This window comes from Lontra canadensis, unplaced genomic scaffold (genome assembly GCF_010015895.1).
Source record: "Lontra canadensis isolate GAN:19392208 unplaced genomic scaffold, GSC_riverotter_1.0 scaffold16, whole genome shotgun sequence".
NCBI lineage: Eukaryota > Metazoa > Chordata > Mammalia > Carnivora > Mustelidae > Lontra > Lontra canadensis.
Genome location: NW_022631010.1, coordinates 4,348,833 through 4,371,374, shown reverse-complemented (window position 1 = coordinate 4,371,374; position 22,542 = coordinate 4,348,833). Strand labels below are relative to the sequence as shown.

Sequence of the window (22,542 nt, the reverse complement as noted above, 5' to 3'; positions counted from 1 at the left end):
AAAAGTGCCTTTCGCTGCTTTAAAGAATTGAGGTGTGGAGTATGAAGCAGCCATGTACTTTCATTTTCCTGTCTCTTGGGCACTGTTCTCTTGGCAGGTGTTTTCTTAAAGTGAATGTGCCAGAAGTCCTCTCCCTTAGCAGCTCCAGACTGCAGAGTGGAGGGTGTTTAGTACGCTGGGCAGCCGGCAGCCCAGAGCTGTGAGCGCAGGTGTCTCCGCCACGTCACGTGAGTGACGCTAAGCACTTTAATACCAAAGGTTAAAGTGAGGGGTCATTTTCTGTAGCGGGAGTCCCACTTGGGGTAAGTGTAATGTGGATGGATTCTTCTAGACAGTGGTGGAATCATGAAGACAGAGGAAGTTGTTCCAGGACCCAGAGGTGGTGATGCAGCAGGGAGTCCCAGTCTTCTTCCCCAGCAGGTTTGTCCCCTTATCACCTTTACAGATGGACAGCAGCATCGCGCCTCCTGCCCAGCCCTGGGGCCTGTCTGTAAAGAGTAAAGGGGTTGTTGGGGAAGAGGGAAGAAGGGGCGTGAGATCAGGCTCCCGGGGCCACAGCCTTCGGATCCCAGAAAGCAAGTGGCACAGGCTTCTGTTGTAGCCTAAGGAGGGGGTTCATTTGTTTGGTAGCTTTGCTGACATCAGGATTCTCCCTGCCAATGAGAAGAAAGCATTATCCTTTTATCTTCAGGTGGTTTACTATTCTGTAAAGAATATCTGTAAATATTTTGTACAGAGCCCTGTATAAAATAAACAGCCATATGTGGTTACTAATCAATCTCCTGACATTTCCGTCCTTGTGCTCCCCCACCTCCCACCCCTGGCCTGGGACTGCGCTGGAGTCTAGGGACTTCAGTTGGCCTTGACTTACCTGGAGAGCTTGGGGAACACCTGCAGTCCTGTTTCTGTTTCACCTGCAAGAGGTATGACCTACACACTCCAGGTGCTGCCCGGGGGCACTGGTCCCAGTTAAGCAGCACAGGTGACCTGGGACATTTGTCTGGGGGGATCTTGCCTGTTTTCCACATATTTCTGGAGATGCCTTAGGCTCTAAAGGCGGACGTTTGGTTTGGGAAGGTAATCCAAGTCTGATGTGAAAGCAACTTTATCTCCACATGTAATTGCCTCCTCAGAGGAGGTGTTGAGAGCTGTTCTAGCCAAACTCTACCAACACCTCTTAACACTGCCAGCCGTTGGACAGCGGGAGCCCAGGGCAGTACCAAGTGGCGTCCACCTTAAGCCTGGGGCCATCTCGGAGGCATGAACCCGTGTTGTCCAGGACGTTTATTGGTGCTTCCCTGGCCCAGAGCAGAGATGGGAGCGCGCCCAAGCTGGACAGGCATCACGCAGCTCTTGGGCCATGTCCCACCACCACAGGCCAGCCCCCGTGCTGTCCCTTGACCTGACACTCCTGACCACAGCTGGGGTGGCGGAAGGGCTGGTGTGTCACTTCCTGGCCTCGTGAGGTGGGGATCAGCCCCTCCCACACCGGCAGCTTCATGAGCAGAGGTGTGTGAGCACGTGCGAGGGCTTTACTTCCATTTCAGTGAACGTTTACTGGTCCATAAATGCCGCTAGTCAGCCCCACGCCAGGGGGCCCCGCCAGGCTCATCCAGGGATTACGTGGGGACTGCAGGGAACAGGCCAGAGGCTTTTGCCAAATGCCACCAAGAGGTGACGGGCCCTGAGGCTCAGCCTGGCCTGCTCTTCTTCCCCGTCTTGCATCCCCTCATCCCCTTACCCCTCGCCCTTCTGCTGTGTCTCCTGCTGCCTTTTCCCCCCGTCCTTACAAAGGCCCTCTACTCGCTAGTGGTCCTCCAGAGGTACAGACGGTTGGAATTAGCCCAGCAGCCTCCGTGAGCCAGTGAGGTTGTGGGCTTGCCTCCAACTTCCTGCCTTTGCAGTGTGGGGCTTTCGTGTCAGCCCCAGACACGAGAGGAAGACCTGCCAGCTTCGGCAGGGGCTGGGCAGCCCAACCTCCACGGCCACCCTTGCCAGCAGCAGCTGCTCTCATCGGAGCAGCAGGCTTCCACTCACCGTCTCCTGCCCCAGGACGGAGGCTATCCTCCACGTCTGCAGGTTCCTCTGGCTGCTTGCTCAGGTGGGTAGCTCCAGTCCAAAGCCCGTGGGGTTTGGTTTCCAGCCTGCCCTGGTGAGTTTGCATGGGGCTTTCAGCAGTCTGGGCCTCCTGGAGATGGGCCGACCCCTTGAGAGAGGGAGGTGCCCCCACCCGATCCAACATAGAGAGCCCTTGAGGCCCGCCCGTCCTGGCTCCTTCACCCACTGGCGTGTATGTCTGGTGCTGGAGGCAGAACCTGGGAGCCCTGCACCCCTCCATTTGTACTCCTGACCCTCTGCTTGGCTGCAGCAGACTCAAACTCTTGGACTTCCTGGCACAGTGGCCGGGTGAGCGGAGCTGCACAGCCCCCGGGGCCTGTCTTGTCTTCATTTTTGATACAGCCGTGGGGAAAGACAGACCCCATTAGTACCTCTTAATGCTACTGGACAAAGAATGGTACATGGCCCCGGGAAAGGCCACAGCGTGGGGCATACTGGGGGTGAGGACAGGGGTGAACCGGAGAGCCAGTCACGACTGTGGTCCAGTCCTGACCTATGGAAACGAGGACCCAGGGTTACAGGTGTCGTCTCTTTCAAGAGACGCTGGGCATCTAGGCTTTAATGTAGTATCTCTTAATTTAAAATCATTGACAACCAATTCAAATTTCTAAAATACCGGGTAGACTGGTTACAGCCTGTGGCTCGTCAGTTCATCCCCTCTGCATTAAGAGGATGGTCTCTGCTTAGATCTTGTGCCCGGGCCCCCAAGGGCCAGCCCTCGGCAGGATGGGGGAGGCGCTGGGGACAGAACACCTCCCACCCCCGCTGGGGCCCATCTCACTCTCCTGCAGCCAGGCTCCCCTTAGCATGTTCTGTTTCCTCCCAGGCAGGGGCTCTGTCTGACCCTTTATTCCTCCCAGGACAGGGAGGCCGGCAGAACACAAAGCACTCATGTTCTCAGACATCTCCGTTCCCAGCGTCTTGTGTCAAGTCTTTTTTTTTTTTTTTTTTTTTAAAGATTTTATTTATTTGACAGAGAGAGAACGCAGGCAGGGGAATGACAGGCAGAGGGAGAGGAAGAAGCAGGCTCCCCGCTGAGCAGAGAGCCCGATGCGATGCGGGGCTTGATCCCAGGACTCTGAGATCATGACCTGAGCCGAAGGCAGTTGCTTAACCAACTGAGCCACCCAGATGCCTCTGGGGTCAACTCTTGAGTTCTGTGTTTCAGGGATGGGGTGGCAGTGCCTATCCAGGGACTGGAATGACCCCTGCCCTATCGCCTATCCCCAGCCAAAGCCACATAACCCAACTTCTGGAGCCTGAATCCAGCCAGGCCTTGAGAGGCAGAGACGCCCTCTGCCTGTGGTGATGGTGACCCACATCGAAGCTCAGATACGTGTTCGCCATTAAATACCAGATCTCAACAGGGAAAAGGGGTTGGTGAGAGAAGGCAGCAGAACTTTCAGAATGGACACCCATCACCATGCTTTCTTCATCTCTGACCAGCGGAGTGATGATGGGTAAATGCTGCTGCCCCCACACTGTGCCATCTTGCCTGAGGTATTAAACGAGTTTGGCCAGGCCCCCCTCGCCCTGCCCCTCAACTGTAGCAGCTTCATGTGTTCCTGAAAGATCGCTGTCCAACCCTGGACATCCACTCAGGGGCCCCAAGTCTGCAGCAAGGCTGGCCTGCCGTCTGGTCGCTGCCTTGTCCCGCTCTGCCCGGTGGCCCATCTGCAGAGCCCACTTCCTCGTCCCGGGACATACTGCAAATTGCCCGTCCAGGGGGTTGCTGACTCAAGAGCATGCAGCCCCTCCAGTGGGCACAAGGGTGCCCAGACCAGAGCAAGGATCCCTGTGCAGGTCACACCCTGCTCCACCATGGCCAGGGGCTCCCTGACCCTGCCCCGGTGCCCACAGAACTCACTGTCCTGCCCATGTGCAGGGGACCGGCCATGACGCTTTCACGCCCTCTCACGACATCATACTCATCCCTTTCTGGAAAGCCATTTTAATTAGTTCACACAGGCAGCAAAGGGGGAGACCCAGAAGCTAAGTCTGACGGACCGTGCTTCAGACAGCACCAGGTCTCCCCATGTCTCCGAACGGGCTTAGCAGCAGCTGTGAGGCCCCAAACCTCTGACAGCAAAGACAGGAAAGTCAGCCCCAGAGAGCTGACAAGGAAGTGGTGGGCTCTGGGTGCTCCGCGTTCAGCAGATGAGGGCGGGGGAAGGGCAGAGTGTGGGCTCACATGGGGCTCTCAGAGGCTTCATCCGGCAGGGCTGTGTTTAAGTCTGTGTCAGGCAGAGGGAAGAGATGCAGAGAAGAGTGGAGAGGTCTGGCCAGCCAGCCCCAGAGGAAGGGCAGAGGCCCTGGGGCAGAGGGAGCCACAGACAACACCGAGCACAAGCTTAGGCAGGGCCCCTGCAATACCCCTTGCAGATGAGCCATCCACACGGCTCAGGGGCTGTGGTCTCTACAAGGCCCGTCTCAGCCAAGCACAAAGGCATCTCCCAGGCCAGAAATCAGAGCCAAAGCACTAGCCCTGTCCCACAGCAGCATGGGGATGTGGGGCTGGGCCAGCGTGGGGACCTGGCCATCCTCAGCTAGTGGCAGTTCTGACAGCTAGGGTGGCAAGGAATCCCGTTCACCCGGCAACGGCAGCCCCCGCTGGTGTCTCCTGGGCCCTAGAGGATGGGGAAGAGAGAAGGTCATGGCGGTTAAGAAAGTGCCCTCCCCCCGGGCTGCTCCATCACACCCCCAAGCACTGTACGTTCCCATTCCAGGCCTTTGCTCAGGCAGGTCCTCCTGCTACCAACGGCCCTCTAGGCCTCAGCTACCTGGTGGAGGCAGTAAGACCTTTCTGGGCTCCCATGGCACCCCTAAGTACGTGGTCTCAGTCTATGCTCCCCTGGACCCAGAGCAGCCAAAGGATGTGATGGACCCTTGCCTATCCTGGGTGGGCTCGCGCCCGGGCCCTGGAAAGAGGGCAGCTCCCTCTGCCTCCATCTCTCCTGGCGTCCGGCAGTACACAATGCTGAGCCCGTCTCCACGACCACACTCCTAATAAAGGCAGCTGCCTCCACGCTCACCCACAGGCTGCCACGGAGCACCCCATGCGCGTTTCCAGCTGACTTGGGAGAGCGGGCGAGGCCCCAGCCCCATCCCTGCTGGCATCTCTGGGTTCCAGATGAACAGCCTAACCACAAGGCCCGGGCACGCTGGTGCCGGGGGCCACTCTGCCTCTGCTGCCCTACACCCCCAGACCGAAGCCGCCTCGCCGCCCTTGGTGGGGTGGGGGCCGGGTTCTTCAGGTTGCTGGGTCCATACGGTCCCCACCTGTGGCATGAACGCAGCCGCACATGGGAGGTGCTCCTGGAACATGCTACGTACGGACAGACACTTGGATTTCATGTCACTTTCACAGCTCACAAGACAGCCTTCTTTTCTTGGTACTTTTCAAACATTTAAAAAATGTAAAGAACATTCTTACTTTACCAGCTGCATGAATACAGGCAGTGGTCAGACCTGGCCCAGGGGCTGTGCCCTGTTCTCGGGCAGGGCCCCCAGGGCACCGCCCCACAGCACTCCCAAGCCCCTGATCTCCAGAGGACTCACCCCGGGGCCCCAGCGTGGGCCTTTGGTGACCCAGCAGATTTCCGTGTGGCAGACAGTGCACCGCATCCAGTCACAGCCGTCCTTCTTCTGCACCACGATCCGGCACTGCGGGCAGTGCATGGCCTCGCCCTGCTGCAGCATGGACTGGGGCGGAACGGGGGTTCAGCCCCTGGCCCCCCACACAGGGAAGCCGGCTGTGCCCTCAGGAGTCAGGGGCTCACTCTGCTCCACCACTCCACCCAGGCCTCGTCTCTGCGGACGCCCGTCCTGCGGCTCACCCCCCGCCCACTTGTCCTAACCAGGTCCTACTTCCGGATGGCGAGGACACCAGGACCGGCTGACAGCGCTGAGAAGCCCCCCACCCGCCGAGACCTCCCGGAACTCCAGTCTCCAGGCCCTCAGCCCCAACCCTGCCTCACCCTGAGCATCTCTGTCGTCTGCCGGGCGGCCACATCGTTCTGAGCCCGCAGGGCCAGGTCATCCTGGTACTCCTTGCAGTTCATCTGCTCGTGGATGGCCTGCGGCAGAGTGAGGGGCTCGAGGTGACAAGGTTCCTTAAGGGGTTATGAAGCTGAGAGACCTGAGGGGCACTAACTGCCTCTAGATGACGTCAGGGACAGGGCCTCGCTTTATACACCAGCTACCCATTCTATGGAAGGTGACACGGGGGTCGGGGAGGGGAGGCCAGGGTCGTCCCATAGGATGATGATAATACCCATGTACGCTAAGTCCTGAGGCCAGAGAAATCCCTACGCCCCCCTCCCCAAAGCTGCAGCCCCAGCTGGAATCTGCGTGATGGCAGGCCCGATGCTCCGGGACCGAGCTTGCTTAGGCTGTGACCAGGCTCAGATCTGTCTCCTTGCTGGAGACCAGTATTTTCAGTGGTCAAGAACTGAGACGATGAGGGGAGGGAGGAGCCTGAGGTCAGGGTCTGGCAAGACTCCATCAGGGGCCAGGGCTGGGGTCAGTCTGTGACTGGGAACAGGGTCTGGTTAAAGGCCAAGGTCAGGGGTCAGTCTAGGCTGAGGTTCCACCGAGGGCCAAGGCTTGGACCAAACCCTAAGCTCAGTTTAGGGCCCAGGCCAGGCCCCATCACAGATGTGTGGGCATCTGTCCTGACAGGCTAGTAGTGCCCCAGCTCCCTTCCCAGGAGAACAAGCACTGAGCTGCAGTGAGCTCCTGGCAGGACCGGGGGATAGACAGCACAGGTCCCTGTCCCCACCTTACAGAGCAGGCAGTTGACGTGGAAGCACACCGGGCACGTAAACTCGTTGACGTCATCCTCAAAGAAGCACCATCCCTTGCAGTCCGGGGTCTTGCAGTGGTAGCTGAAGGCACTGCGGTTTTCCGCGATGGAGACACCCAGGTCCAGAAACCGCTGGTAATCCTCAGGGGGCAGCAGCTGCCAAAAGGCCACAACCCACAACCTGGTTTACTTGGGGTTCAGAGCAGCCCGTGAGGGCCCTCCTTGCTCCCAAATATCCTCCAGAAAGCCCCCAACCCATGAAGTCCAACCTGGCCCCGGCTCTTTACTTTGCATCACCCTCAGTGTTTAAAAACTCCAATCAGAAAGTGGATTGAAAGTTCTAGAGATGGATGATGGCGATGGCTGCACAACTCTGTTAGAGTACATAATGGCACAGAGCTGTGCACCTACAGAGAGTATACATGAAAAAACAAAGGTAAATTTTGTTATGCATATTCTACAATTTGGGAAAAAAAAAAAAGGAAAAATAATCAAGAAAGTAACTGGCAATGCTGGGGAAGATGTTGTTACATACAACACAGAAGAAGAGACACCACGCAAATGTCCCCTGAAACATTCGTTCCAAACTGAGAAACAAGAATTATTATGAGAAGAAGTGTAAGCAGGACAGATGCCATAAGATTTCTGATAATCCTTAGAAACACTCTACCACAAAAGAGCAAAAGCTGTTTTATCTCTGCTGGTAACAACAAAGGAAAAACCATGCCTACTTTCTACATCTCAATTGCGCGGTGTTTACAAGAGTTAAACACTTGTCAAAACTTACCCAACTGCATGCAATGCCTGCATTTTATTGCATGCCAAGTTTCCCTTAGTAAACTTAATTTAAAAAAGAATAAAGTCATGTCTGGGACATGGGAAACCGGAAAATGCAGTCGGGGACTCCCTGGGATGGCAGGGTGGCAGGTGACTTTTCTCTTTGATTTCTGTTCCAGTTCTAGGTGGTTTAGGCATGTGTTTTGTAAAGATAACTCCCACTGCATTACTCTGCTGATCCATGCCCCTTTCTCCCTCTGCCACACCTGACCTTCTCTGCCTTGGGTTAATCCCCAGGGGCTCTGGGGAAGCATGGGCCCTGCACCCCTCGGCAGGAACTCTGGTCCCATCACAATGCCCTTGGCAGGGATGGACCTCAAGGACAAACCTCTGGGTAACCACATGGGTGTCAGAACATACGGAATGACTGACTCCATGTCTGGGAGCTTTCCAGGCTGCAGTGAGAAGGCCTCAGCAGCCCCCTGGAGCCGCCCTTCCCTGATGCCCCACAGATAACAGATAAAAGGGGCTGTTCTTGCTGTAGGGGTAAGTTCCCCAAGCTCTACCCTTTCTGCCTCCCCTTTTTCAGCTGAGGCAGACCCCTTGGACTCCAGGAAAACTAGGTGCAGCCAAGGAGGCTCTCAGGAGGGAGAGGCAGAAGGAACAGAGGTCTTGGGGATGTACCTGGAGGGGTCTCCCATGTGGACCTCAGCCACCTCTGACCCTGTCTCATGTTCTGGCCTGGTAATCCCAAGATGCCCAATTCTGAGAAGGCCCCTTCCCCAGCAGTTTAAAAACCATGAATCAAGCCCAACAGTCAATTTTCCAAGTGGGGATATGGAGACTCCCAGAGAGTGAGAACTTGGTAATGTCACTGGTAACAGTAAAGGCGACTGTGCACCCAGATGCCTACAGCACTGGAATGGACTGCTGGAGCGATGGCCCCGATTTACTGTGTCTCCCTGACTCCACACCCTTGGGTGGTTCCCTCTTGCAGGGACTGTGGGCTTAAGCATGCTCACTGGGAGGGCAACAAGTGAGAGAAGAGGGCAAGCACTCTTGCACTGGAGCCCCCTGCTGGCTGCTCTTGGAACCTGGGGACCACCAGCCAGTGGGTAGGCCGGGCCAGCTTGCCGGGTGGAGAGAGCAAAGTGGAAAGACACCCAGCTGCCCTTCCCCTCCCACTGCTGGTAAGGCCATCATGAACCAGTCCAGGACAGTGGACCCACCAGCTAAACCCACCCGAGACTGGCCAGGGCCAGCAGAAGCTAGAAGAATCAGGCGCTACAAGAATCATCTGGCTAAACCCATCCAACCCCAATGACAAATCTGCAAATGCATGAACTAAATAAACAGTGGTTGAAGACACAGTGTCTGGAATAACTTGTTATGCAGCAGACGCAAGCTGATACAAGGGCTCACTCACCATGTGCTAAGCACTACTCTAGAGTCTTTACACACAACCTTAGACAACCTTCGAAGAAACTAACTTTGACCCTGAGATGAGAAAAGCAAGGCACAGGTTGAGTATCTGACTTGAGGTCACCACGACCAATGGCCCCAGGTTTCCCCACTCTTAACACCTGTGCTGTCTTTCCTTCACAACAGCGGTTTCTTAAGCAGCTACTTCCCCCCAAGTCCCATCTTCTTCACTGCTTGGCCCCCAGCATCCCACCCAGAAGGCTCTGGATATATGTGTGCAGCCTGAGACCTGCCAGCTCCAGGCATGCCCCCCCCCCCCCCCCCCAGCCCCCAGGCCTTACCGCCCGGATCTCCCGCTCCAGCAGCTTGCCCGAACACGAGTATGTGTTGTCAATGAAGGGGCAGGAGACCTCCGCCTCCTGGCTGTTGCGGATGGTGCCCTGCAGACACTCCCTAAAGGGGGAGAGGGGTGATGGGTGGAGGTTAGCGTCCTCTGAACCCCATCAACCCAGACTATGCCCCTCACGTGGCGAGGCCTGACCCCAGGTAGGCTTTGCTTCAGTACTTCTCTCCCTTCCTATCCCGTCCACAAATCCACCAGCAAGGCCTCCACCTCTGTCCACCCCCACTACTCTGGCCCAGGCCCCCATCACCCCTTGCCTGGGGGACTGCGGATGCAACTTCACTGGAATCCCTGAGACCTCATCGCCCCTACAATCCACTCTCAACAGTGGCCGCATTGTCCCCAGCAGCCTCCCGTCCCGACCTGCCCAGAACAACCCACATCCCTCACTACAGCTCACAAGAACCCCGGGGGTGCATCCTAACACCCCTCTGTCCATCCCTCTGCTCTGGCCACACAGATGAGCCAGGCACATCCCTGTTCCAGACCTTCTGGTCTCTGTTCAAGGGCTACTTCCTGTGGGGCTTCCCTGACTCCCTTCCTGAAGCAGAGGCCCTGGGTTTGTTCTTCTGTTTGTTTTCTTCTCATAATTCACCAGGACTTAGCATCCAAAACAATTTACAATTATACCAGTCATTTTTTGATTACCATCAGGTTCTCCACTGGAATGAACAGTTTTTTGTTCACCCGTGGATCCCCAGGCCTGGCACAGTCTCTGGCACCAAGGGGCCACTCAACCAAGGCCTGCTGGGGGTGAAGAAGGGTGCGATCTCTACAGCCCGGGGCTGGCAGCCTGCCCCCCAGCCAGGCAGAGAGCAGGCTCGGCTTGGGCTGCGGGAGACAGGGCCCCACTGCCCCCCGAGGCGCCTGCCCAGGCAGCAGCAAAGGGCGCAGATGCTGGAACCAGAACGCCTGAGCTGTGCGGCCTTGAGCAAGCCGCAGACCTTTCTGAACCTCGAACTCCTCCTATGCAAAATGCGGAGACCGCGCCTACCTCGCAGGTTTTTGAGGGCATCCAATGAGATGTAAGAGCACGGGCCCCACCCATTCTCAGCCCTCCGGGAATTGGCGGCTGTGAGAAACGCTGTGCTGCGGGAGGTGGGGGTGGGGGCCGCACCTGCAGAAGGCGTGCAGACACTCACGCAGCACCACGGCATCGCCGGGCGCCAGCACCAAGTAGCACACGGGGCACTCGGTGGGCTCGGTGTTCAGCACCAGGCTCCTCTGATCCAGCTGGACGTGCTGCAGGTAGTTCCCCTCCTGCTGCTGCTGCTTCCGCTGGGCACACGGGGTGGGGCCGCGGGACGGGTCAGGGTCTCAGGGGAGGGGCAGACCGGGAAGGGGGCAGGACCGTGGACCAGGTCATACCCCGGAGGCGGGGCAAAGCTGGGGTAGAGCAGGATCCCTGGGTGGGGGGTGGGACCTGGTTGCCAGCAGGAGACTAGATGGCTGGGAAGGGTGGGGCCAGAGTGGGGCCAGGAGGGGAGGGGAGGAAGCCAAGGGACAGGAGGTGGACCAGGCTGGGGCAGGTTGGGGCTGCAACCGCGTGAGCGAGTGATGGCGGTAGGGAAAGGAAGAGGGTTAAGGTTTGAGGAGATAGTCCGAGGTAACAGAGCTCACATCCCTGCCAAGAAGTAGGGCAGTGCTGAGCCGGGGTGGGGTTGGAGCCGGCCAAGATCACAGAGTGGGTCAGGGGTATGGAGGTGGTGGTAAAGCTTGGCAGCAAAGCAAGACGGGAGAGAGGATGGATCTGGGCCACGGCTGTAGGTAAGACCACGAATGAGGTCATGGCTGGGGTGGGAAAAGGATAGCTCCAGATCCAAGGGGAATGCAGGTGGGGGTTAGGGGGCATCCGATCAGAATGGGGAACACTCAGGATGTGGTATCTGTTAATCAGGGCTTGTGTCAGGATCGCGGGCAGAGCTATGGGAAGGGCAGGACAGAGGACGGGCTTAATCTCCCAGAGAGAGGTGAAAGGCTGGGTCCAGGCTCATAGGAAGTCAGGGGTGACACAACAGGGACGGAGGGGGTCAGGAACAGTAGGGTCCAGGGTGAGGTGACGTTTGCATGGAGCAAGAGCTAGGTCACAGGCGGATACGGAGGAGGTGGACAAAAGCATGGTTGGACCTAGGGTACTAGAGTCACAGCCAGGGGAGTTGTAAGCACAGTGGGTGTGTAAGTCAAAGCTGGGGGCGGGCATGTGATCACAGCCAGGGAGCAAGGTCTCAGCACCCAAGACCTCCAGGAGAAGTGAGTCGCAGTCAAGTGCAGAGTCTCCAATAGCGGTGGGGTCAGGAGACGGCAAGGCAGCAACGGGGGAGGAGCAGCATTGCGGAGAGGCCTCCCTTCCCGTTCTACGCCTCCCCGCCCAGTCTGCCGGCATGTGTCCCGGGACTTCCCGCGCCTACCTGCTGGTACTGGCGCAGCGCCTCCTCCTCGCCGGCCAGGCGTGCTCTTTCCTCTTCGTCCGGCTGGTAGGAGGCGGGGACCTGATACGCCTCAGGCCGTGCCCGGCAGCACATCTCGCAGCCGGGCCTCGTGGGCTTGTTAATGAAGGTGCAGCCTGGGCACTGCCAGCCCACCTGGGAGCAGAGTCGGGGAATGGGGGGTTGAGCACCGCGCAGGGCGGCCCGGGGTTCCGACGCTAGGCGTCGAATGGGGGGCGGGGCCCGGGAGCATGGAGGCGGAGTCAGGGGCAGGGCGCTAGGTCACCCGCACACGGAGTCGGGGGCGGCTTACCGGCGGGGGTTCCGGCATGGCATCGGGCTGGCCCCGCCCCGGCTCCTGGGGGACTCCGGGCTTCGCGGGGGCAGGCTCCAGGGGGCCCCGGGGCTGCAGCGTGAGGTCTTTGAAGCCCAGATCTAGGGAGGAGGGTTTAGGGGGTGGCATTTCCAGGCAGCCCACTTCGTGCACACTCTGAGCCAGCCAGGCGCCATGAGCCCCTCCCCCACACTCCTCCCTTCTCCCTGGGGGAAGTCTCCCCCCGGATTCGACAGGTGAGCCTACACCTGGCTGAAAGTCCCGCTACCACAGGGTCGGGGTCCCTCCTCCACCTATGAGTGCCCCTTCGAGCCCCCGGCTTAAAAACCGGCTTCCTGTGCTCCAAAGGTCATTGCACCTAGAGGCACAATCATTTCTGAGATGCTCCTGCCAAGTACTGATCTGCATCCATTCATGAGGGGATATGAGACAGGAAACAAACAAAACTGGCCGGACTCTTCAAATACCAGGAAAGTCAGAGGAACATAGGACACCAAAGACTGAAAGGCCCTGAGAGACATGACGCCACTGCCAGGTGTCTGGCTATAAAAGGACATTTGTGGGACAGCTGGTAAAATCTGGGTAACATCTGTGGATTAGATAATAGTATTTCATCATTGCTAATTTCCTAAGTTTGGTAGTTGTATGTGGTAATGTAAGAAAATGACCCTTTTTCCAAGAACATGCACATGGAAATATTTAGGGGACAGGGACATCGTGTCTGCAACTTCAAAACAGTTCAGAAAAAAAGTTATTTAGATGTTCATAAATAATTTTATATAATGACAAAGCAATTGTGGTGAACTGTTACTTTTTTGGGGAATCCAGGTGAAAGGTACTTGGAAGTTTGTTATACAATTCTTTGTACAACATTGCAACTTTTCTGTAAGTCTGAAATATTTCCAGATAATAAACAAAACATTTAGAATAAACGGTGTTATCATCATCATCATATCCAGTGTACAGATTTAGAAACTGAGGAACAGACAAGAAGGGACTGGCCCGATGTCATACAGCTGGTGAATGCCAGGACTGAACTCAGTCCCTCAGAGCCTGCTGCTCTCAGAATGGCTCTGAAATGGCTCCCTCCAGGGTGCCCTTTGTCCTCTCTTCCCCACTATGGATAAGGTCCTCCCCGTGAGAGCTCCTGACCAAAAGCCATGGGCTCTGTTCCCTCGCCCTGGATCTAGGTGAGTCCCCGGCCACTCAGAGGCCGAGCCTCACCTTCCAGCATCCGCAATTGCCTCTCCCGCTGCAGCTCCTGAGGGTTGAGTGAGGTGTTGCAGGCTGACAGCAGATAGAGGTAGGCAGTGTCCCCATTCCGCCGCACCCCATGGGAGTGCAGGGTCTCCTGGTCCCGGGCCAGCCGCTGCCCAATCACCCACTGCTGCAGGACGGGCGGAAAGCCATAGTCCAGGAATACCTGGCAGGGGATACGGAGAGCGAGAGGGTGGAAAGGGAAGAACAGAGCAAAGGGAGGTGGAAGCGAAATGGGAAGCATGTGCCCTGATGTGTCCCTTCAGTGTGGCTCCCCCCCCCTGCCAACTCACCATGTCCTTGAGGGAAGCCACGGTCATGTCAGGACGCACTGTAAGCCAGATGGTGACTGTGTGCATCTGAGCATCCTCCACGCTCACCCACAGCCTGCGGAGAAGGTCACAGGTCCAGGCCCGGCCTCCAGCTATTGGCACGTATGTGTCTGCACACTTGCACACACGCACACGTGTACAGACACATGTGCACAGGCCCACGGCCCCCCAGACTGGGATAGGGACCTTTTCTGGATTCCTGCAGCCCTGGGCTTCCTTCTTGATCAGAACCCACTGCTTAAGCCCCTGCAATGAATCTGCACTGCTCTGAGAATCAAATCCACACTCACCACAGCCCCCACAGAGCGCCTCTGCAATCGGCCCCGCCCCACTCCCCTACTCCGCAGCCTCCTCTCTGGTTCTGTCCTTTGCTCCTTAGCCAAGCCACCAACAGTCATTTACTATATGTCAAGACTTCAAAGTACTTCATATGTTTTTGCTCCTTTAATGCTCTCCACGAACCCACGAGGCAGATACTGTTGTCACCGCTATGTTAGGGTAAAAAACCTGAGGCACAGCCAGATCACACAGACTCTACTCAGTAAGCACTAAGTGACTGTGAGAGGCAGGATTCCAACCCGGGGTCATTCCAGAAACACCAGACTTCTCACGGACCCTTCAACATTTCTGGTCAGATCAAAAGCATGGAAGGAAGGGCTAAGGTTAAAACAAAACCAAAAAACCAGAACTGATCCCAAAGGAAACAGAAAAATCATAAAACAGAACAAACCAGCAAGGAGCCATCGGGAAACGAGGACAAATGCCTGGAAATGTAAAAAGTGACTCCTGATGAAGCTAACCTTCAGCTCCAACTACAAGTTCACAAGAAAAACTGGAGATCCTAAATGACACCCCGAGACAGCAATTAAGAAGCCCAGAATGTGGGAAAATTCTGGAAGTCCCAGAGAAGGTTTCTTAAATTAATAGCCTAAAAAGAGAGGGGGAATAAAAGAGATGATATTAAGAAATGCTACATGTAGATCTCCTTTGGGTCCTGACGGGAACCTACTATAAAAATTGTTAATGAGATAATCAGGGAAATTTTAATATAAATGGGATTTTAAGGAATTATTACTAATAATTCCTTCATAGGTATAATAATGATACCAAGTTCATAAACCATGGAGAGGTAATATATGGCATGGTGACTACAGTTAACAATACTGTGTTTATATCTGAATATTGCTGAGAATAAGTCCTAAACGCTCTTATCACAAGAAAAAATAGGGGCGCCTGAATGGCTCAGTCAGTTGAGCATGTGACTTTTTTTTTTAAGATTTATTTATTTATTTGACAGAGCACAAGTAGGGAAAGCAGCAGGCAGAGGGGAGGGAGAAGCAGGCTCCCTGCTGCACAAGGAGCCTGATGTTGGACTCCATCCCAGGACCGTGGGATCATGACCTGAGCCGAAGGCAGACACTTAACTGACTGAGCCACCCAGGCGCCCCTAGAGCATGTGACTCTTGATGGGGGTGGGGGGTGAGTTGAAGTCCCATGTTGGGTATACAGTTTACTTAAAAATAATGATAATCTGGGGGCGCCTGGGTGGCTCAGTGGGTTGGGCCTCTGCCTTTGGCTCGGGTCGTGATCCTGCGGTCCTGGGGTCCTGGGATTGAGCCCCAAGTCGGGCTCTCGGCTTGGCAGGGAGCCTGCTTATCCCCTCTCTCTCTGCCTGCCTCTCTGCCTACTTGTGATCTCTGTCTATTAAATAAACAAATGAAATCTTTAAAAAAAAATGATAAATCTCTAAGTATGTCAGTATGTGATGTTAACTTACTGTGGTCATCACTGCCCACTACACGCATGTACCAAATCATTATGGCGAACATCTAAAATGATTCTTAGACTCCACTTCCAACGTTGGATAAGAAGAGGGGAGCTCCTGGGGCGCCTGGTTGGCTCAGTGGGTTAAGCCGCTGCCTTCAGCTCAGGTCATGGTCTCAGGGTCCTGGGATCGAGTCCCGTATCGGGCTCTCTGCTCGGCAGGGAGCCTGCTTCTCTCTCTCTCTCTCTCTCTCTCTCTCTCTCTGCCTGCCTCTCTGTCTACTTGTGATCTCTCTCTGTCAAATAAATAAATAAAATCTTAAAAAAAAAAAAAAAAAAAAGAGGGGAGCTCCTTACACAGCCCCCAGCAATTCTTGGGCACCAGCACGGAGCCCTACATTGCAACTCAATTCCCACCCTATCTACCCAGAGACAGCAGCTGTGTCCACAGGTTGAGGGCTCAGACCCAGGAAACTGCCCCTCCCCCCTTCATGCCAATCACAAGCCCGGTTATCACCTGTGTTGACTCACTGGCTATAGACTTAGGGGTTCCAACAGCCCACTCCTCAGGTTCAATTAATTTGCTAGAGCAGTTCACAGAATTCAAACATTTTACTTACTAGATCACTGATCACTGGTTTTTTATAAAAGGATATAATTCAGGAACCACCAGATGGAAGAGACACATAGGGCAAGGTATATGGGAAGGGGTGAGGAGCTTCTGTGCCCTCTTGGATTGCACCATTCTCCCCAAATCTCCATGTGTTCCTCCATCCTGGAGCTCTCTGAATGCTGTACTTTTCAGTTTTTAAGAAGATTTCATTATACAGGCATGATTGATTAAACCATTGTCATTGGGGACTCCAGCCCCTGTCCCCTCCCACGTCAGGGGGATAGGACTGAAATTTCCAACCCTTTAATCACAGGGTTGGATTCTCTGGACCAGACCCTATTCCTTTTTTTTTTTTTTCTTAAGACTTTATTTATTTGACAGAGATACAGCAAGAGAGGGAACACAAGCAGGGGGAGTAGGAGAGGGAGAACCAGGCTCCCTGCTAAGCAGGTAGCCCAACACGGGGCTCAAGCCCTCCCTCCCCCTAGTCATGACAGGAGCCAAAGGCAGAGGCTAAACCATGGAGCCACCCAGGCATGCCACCCAGCCCCTATTCTTAAGTAATCTGGGGACATTCCAAAAGTCACCTCATTCACATAACAAAAGGCACCTTTACCACTCTCATTACTTACAAAGTTCCAAGGAGTTTTGTGCCAGGAAAGGACAAAGACCAAATATGTACTCCTTATTATAAATCATAACATCACATCACCTTAAACTAATACAATGTTACATGTCAATGCTATCTCAGTAAACTGGAAAAAAATATGTCCATATAAAAGCTAGACACAAATGTTCACAACAGCAACATTATTCATATTAGCCAAAAAGTAGAAAAAAAACAAATGTCCATCAAATGATTAACAAATAGAGAAAATATGGTATATTCGTACAGTGGATTATTATTCAGCAACAAAAAGGAATGAAGTTCTGGAGCACCGGGGTGGCTCAGTCAGTTAGGCATCTGACTCTTGATCTCAGGGTCGTGAGTTCAAGCCCCCAACTGAGCTCCACACTTAGGGAAGCCTACTTAAAAAAAATAACAAATAAAAATAAAAGGAATAAAGTTCTGATACATGCTACAACATAGGTGAACTGAGAAAACATTATGCTAAGTGAAAGAAGCCAGACACAAAAGGCCACATATTGTACAATTCCATTTACATGAAATATCCAGACTCGGCACAACCCTGGAGATAACAAGTAGATCAGTGGCCGCCTAAGGCTGGGGTTGGAGAAAGGCAGGGAGATGAGGAGTGACTACTAATAAGTATGGACTGGGGTTCTGCAGGTGGGTGATAAAAACGTTCAATAAGTGAGCACTGGCTCAGTTAGGCATCTGCCTTTGGCTCAGGTCATGTTCCCATGGTCCTGGGATGGAGCCCCCCATCGGGCTCTCTGCTCAGTGGGGAGCCTGTTTCTCCCTCTCCCTCTGCCACTCCCCCTGCTTCTGCTCTCCCTCTCTCAAATAAATAAATAAAGTCTTTAAAAAGTTCTATAACTGATTGAGGGTGATGGCTGTACAACTCTGAATATACTAAAAGCCTTGAACTATACACTTTAAATTGCTGAATTGTATGGTATGTCAACCCTACCTCAATGAAACCATAAAAAAAATCAAATGGGATCCACCAGGAACATTGAAAATCACAAACTATGAAACTATTGTCTTACTATACAGCAGCAGAAAGCAGCAGGAAAAAAAAGACAAACCCCACTGTTCACTGAGTGACTGACATGTGCAAGGCAGAGTGCTAAGCATTACAAGGTCAAGTTTAAGTCTCCTGGGGAAAGACTAACAGTATTCATCCTCCCTCGCTTCTCTTGCTAACAGAACCCCTGAATTCTGTTGGATACCTGGTCACATTTCACAGCCTCCCTTCATGCTGAACGTGGCTGCGAGAATAAATTCTGGTCCACAGGAATTTAGTGGAAGAAGTGGGCAACTTTCTGAGCTGTGTGCTTCAAGTGTGGGAGGGGGTATCCTTTTGCCCTTCTGTAGAGGCCGCTTTGGGGCAACAAGCTGGAGCAATGGAAACTTGATCAAGGCAAAAGGGCCCACAGCTGAATGCAAACAGGCTCATTAAGCAGCCCACCTCAAAACAGACCCACCACAACATACGCATAGCATTAGCTGACAATGGGTTACCTTACACCGGGCACACTTACCAATGAAGGGAAAATTCCATCCTTTCCGGTCCCCTACTTCCTCACTCTGCCCTTTAATTACAGCCCCCCAGTCTGCCTCTTCCCAGTCTCTGCTTTGCTCTCCTGCCACTCCTCCCTTGCAGTGTATGCAATAAACTTCTGTGTCCTTTGTGCGGCCTAGGGTGAATTCTTTCAGCCCCTGGGGCTGCCACCCAATTGGGCGTGGGCGGCCCCACATTTGGGGGCCTCTCCCATCTGATCGGGAGAGACACTACACCTTTCTTCTTCCTGCTGACAAGAATGCTGATGTGATGGCTGGAGCTGGAACAGCCACTTTAGACCATGAAGCAAACCTCACAATGGAGTCCATGAATGGCAGAATAAAAGGACAGAAGCTTGAGTCTCTGAAGACCCTGGGAAGCACAGCCTCCACATCTCGACTGCCTGCCCTCAAACTTGTTCATGCCACTGTTACTAGGTTTCTTTCTGTTACATGAGGACTAAAATTCTACTACACCTTCTAATGACCCTATGAGATAGCTTACTATTATTGCCTCATTTAAAAAATGTAAAAAACACTGAAATTCTGAGATGGGAGGTGACTTGCCATAGATCTCACAGTTGATTAGTGATAGAGCTTGGGTCTGAACCTAGGTCTCCTGACACCAGAACCAGAACCTGCTACTGGGCATAACTAAATACATTGTGGTCTGCTGGGGTTCAGGAAACCCTACATCTTTGGCCACCCGTGCACTCCTCACCTGATATCCTGTGTTGGGGAGACCTCAGGCTTTAGTCGCACACTCAGGGGCACCCGCTGCTCTGCCAGCCAGATGGCACACTGCACTGCCACCTTTTCATCCCCGCCTGCCACGGCTCGGCTGAGTCTCAGGGCCATCTCCTCCGCTGAAACCCAGCACAGTGGAAGCAGGTTAGCACAGAGTTTATCTTTTAGGAGCTGGGGGTGAGGGGGGTGGTTATCCTTTGTACATGCTGCTTCCTCTGTCTTCATGGTGAACTCCTACATATCCAACAGTACCCAGCTTAAAAATCCCTTCTCTGAGTGGCCGTCTCTGAAACTCCCATTCCACCTCCCTATTCATTTGGTTCTGCTTTTCCTTCATATTCCCAGGTCCCCATACTTCCATTCATTTATCTGACTAGCATTTACTGAGCTCCTACTGTGTACCAACCACTGTCCCAGAAACTGGGATTCAGCACTGAGTAAGATAAACAGAGTCCCTCTCCTCATGGACCTCCCAGCCCAGTAAGGAAACAGACAACAGAAAAAAATTCAGATTGTGATCCAGGCTGGCAAGGAAATAGGGTAAGATCAGGGAAGGCCTCTAGGAGGAGGTGATGCTGAAGCTGAGACCAGAAGGAGAAGCTACATATGTCCAGACCTAGTTAGAGAAGGAGTCTACCAGGTGAAGAGAAAGATAAGGGCAAAGGCCTTGAGCAAGAAATGGTTAGATGAGAACAGAAAGAAGCCAGTGGAGCTCCATCAGAACAAGCAAGGGGGTGAGTGGGATAAGATTATGAGGATAATAAAGCCCAAAGGGCCTTGTGGGCTAACCAAGGGCTCTGGCCTCAGTTTTAAGAACACAGAGGAGCACCGGGTTGCCGGGGAGGAGGGATGGGGCAGTGGTGATTAAGCAGGGTGGTGACCTGACATGTTCTAGGATGCTGGTTGGAGCAGGCAAGAGGGGAGGCAAGAGCGCCTGGTATTCAGGTCAGCTGAGATCTGTCTCCCCTACCAGCCTGTGAGGTCTTCTGTGCCCTCTGGGAGCTCCCTACCCCACTGCAGCCGGGCTGGCTCATGGTGGCCTCAGGGGCATCCCATAATTGAATGACAAGCCTCTGGCAGCAACCAGGCCTCAAGGAAGGAAACTCAGGGACCGGTGGGTAGAGGAAGGACACGGTTAAAGCTGCTTCTTCCGGACCCTTTTGGGCAGGGGAGGCCGGGTCCTGCCGGGGCCCATCTCTTAACGGAAGTTCCCCAGCCGCCTCCAGGGGGTGCCCACCTTTCTTGGTCTTCTCGTCCATCTGGCGTGGTTGCGCCCATCCCCCCGGGCGGGGGCAGCAGCTCCGGAGAAATGCTATCCCTGGGTCACCTGGCAGAGGACGGACGACCAGAAGCAACTCAGCCCCGGCCGGTGACCTCCAACGCGGCCCGAGCCCTCTTTGTGCCTTGATGTCCCCAGCGGCAATCGGGTAACATCCCAAGCACCGGGGATTGGGTATGGGAACCGGCAGGACCCCGCGTGGGAGGTGAAAGGGCAGGCGGCACCAAGCCAAGCCCACAATGGGCGACAGAGGAAACGGGACAAGCCCGCGGGGATGAGAGTGACGCCGCAACGCGGGGCGCTGTTTAGTCCCCGGGGAGAGCCCCCACCTTCTGCTGCTGGGAGCGCCGCCCGGCGCCCGGGATTGCAGCAACACTGCCTCCCCTGCAGGGCGGTCTCACACAGAGGGGAGGGGAGAAAAGCAGCACAGCGGAAGGGAAAGTGAAAGTGGAGGCCCCGGAAGCGGGGCAGCGGATTGTCGGGACATCCGGACACCCCCTCTACACACACCACCCGGCCCACTGCCACCTACGCAGTCCCCGGCGGTCCCCGCCCTACTCCGGATCACGGCGGTCCGGGTCCTCGGTGACCTTGGCCGGAGTGACACCGTTGGGCTGACCCCCGACTCCCCAACCCTTACTCACCGCCCTGCCGCGCCCGCAGTGCCTTGGGAAGGGGGGGCGGGGCCCGCACCGAGGGGCAGGGCCCAGACGGGGGTGGGGCCATGCCTGCCGGAGGCGGGGATTTGGGCGGTTATTAGGGTGGGTCTCAGCCTCAGTAGACCCACCCGCACACCTGAGAGTCGCCCCCATCCTCGGCTCTGTATGCCCAAGACCAACGGAAGCCCTAGCCTCACTTGGCTCCTTGCTTCTCCTTTTGGCCGCAGCTGTCCATTTTCCACCTGCTGCCAGAGGGTCCCTAGAATGTAAATCAAACCACGTCACTCCTCAAAACACTCCCAGTTGTTCCCAACACTCTCATGGCAAAGTAAAAGCCGAGGTCCTCCCCACGGACTGCAGATTGCCTCCCCTTCTCTGTCTACTGTTAAACCTAAAAAATAAAACAGCCCGTTATTTTCCCAGCAAAATGGGTTTATTCAGGAAGAGCCAAGAATTGCGATTTGGGACATTCGAGCTATGAAAAACGACGGGCAAGTCTAACAAAGCAAAGGAATATTATTTTACTGAGGAGGAGGAAATTGGTGCTTTGAACCAAGTCTGCTGGAGAAAAGCAAGAGCTCAGGGTGGTGGCAGTTTCTCATTGGCGGAGTTACAGAGGTAGTGGATTTCTTGTGGGAGATGCAGTGCACATCTTTCCCTCTTGGGGCCTGTAGTTTATTCTTTCCTGTTGAGGACTCTTTGTTGGGATGTGTAATTGACAATTCCTCCTGTAAGGGACCTCCACGACTACCTGTCAGAGCTCCCCTTTCTGGCCTCCTCTCCATTTTAATGAGGTCTCCCTCGATTCCTTGGTTCACGCCACTCAAGCCCATTGGCCTCTTAGGTCCTGCAACAAGGCAAACACACTCCACCTCAGGGCCTTTGCTTATGCCATAACCCAAATATCTTTATGGCTTGCTCTCTCCCTTTAGTTTGGTCTTTACCCAAGAGTCTTCCCCATCCACTCTGTTTGAAACTTCACAGAGCCATATACATCCATCATTTCATAACCTCCTTCCTGGCTTCATTTTTTCTTTTTTCTAAAGCATATATTACTATCTAATGACATATTTTACTTACATATCTTGGTTGGAGTTTTTGTTTGGTTTGGTCTGTTTCCCTCTTCTAGAGGCCAACACTCTTACCTATTTTGCTCACTGCTCCTGGTGTCTAGGACAGTTCCTAACGTAACAGGTGCTCAAGGATTATATCTTAAACGAATGAAGGAATCTCTTAACACAGAGGTTCTCAACCTGGGCTGTACATTTGAATCGCCTGTAGGGCTCTGTGGTTTAACCCAGATTTTGAATGGTTTTTATTTTTAAAAATTTCACTTATGTATTTGAAAGAGTGAGAGCAAGAGAGAACACAGAAGGAGAGGGAGAAGCAGACTCCCTGCTGAGCAGAGAGCCCAATGTG

At 54.2% G+C, this 22,542-nt stretch overlaps 1 protein-coding gene across 6 annotated transcripts; it reads right to left on the bottom strand.

The window, feature by feature from the left end:
- Positions 1-284: 284 nt before the first annotated feature.
- RBCK1 (RANBP2-type and C3HC4-type zinc finger containing 1) lies at positions 285-21,084 on the bottom strand. Of its 6 annotated transcripts, XM_032858976.1 has the most exons (13): positions 20,997-21,084; positions 20,423-20,512; positions 19,160-19,304; positions 13,835-13,928; positions 13,509-13,707; positions 12,264-12,385; positions 11,933-12,106; positions 10,642-10,802; positions 9,463-9,574; positions 6,899-7,078; positions 6,096-6,194; positions 5,677-5,820; positions 4,665-4,745 (listed from the first exon to the last, which is right to left on the bottom strand). In XM_032858976.1, the coding sequence occupies exons 2-13, from the start codon at positions 20,442-20,444 to the stop codon at positions 4,665-4,667; spliced, it is 1,533 nt and encodes a 510-aa protein (XP_032714867.1). In that variant the 5' UTR covers positions 20,445-20,512; positions 20,997-21,084. The 6 variants fall into 6 exon arrangements, with proteins under 6 accessions (XP_032714868.1, XP_032714866.1, XP_032714871.1 ...); XM_032858977.1 differs by lacking the exons at positions 4,665-4,745; positions 20,997-21,084 and adding an exon at positions 285-653 and having other exon boundaries at positions 20,423-20,898; XM_032858975.1 differs by lacking the exon at positions 20,997-21,084 and having other exon boundaries at positions 4,054-4,745; positions 20,423-20,444.
- Between the last annotated feature and the right edge of the window lie 1,458 nt (positions 21,085-22,542).

Excerpts from the sequence above, each read along its gene's own strand:
- RBCK1 (XM_032858976.1), bottom strand. The coding sequence starts at position 20,444 with ATGGACGAGAAGACCAAGAAAG. Across the intron at positions 13,929-19,159 it reads TCCCCAACACAGGATATCAG|GCTGTGGGTGAGCGTGGAGG; the intron begins GTGAGGAGTGCA and ends CCTTCTCCGCAG. Across the intron at positions 12,107-12,263 it reads CCATGCCGGAACCCCCGCCG|GTGGGCTGGCAGTGCCCAGG; the intron begins GTAAGCCGCCCC and ends CTCTGCTCCCAG.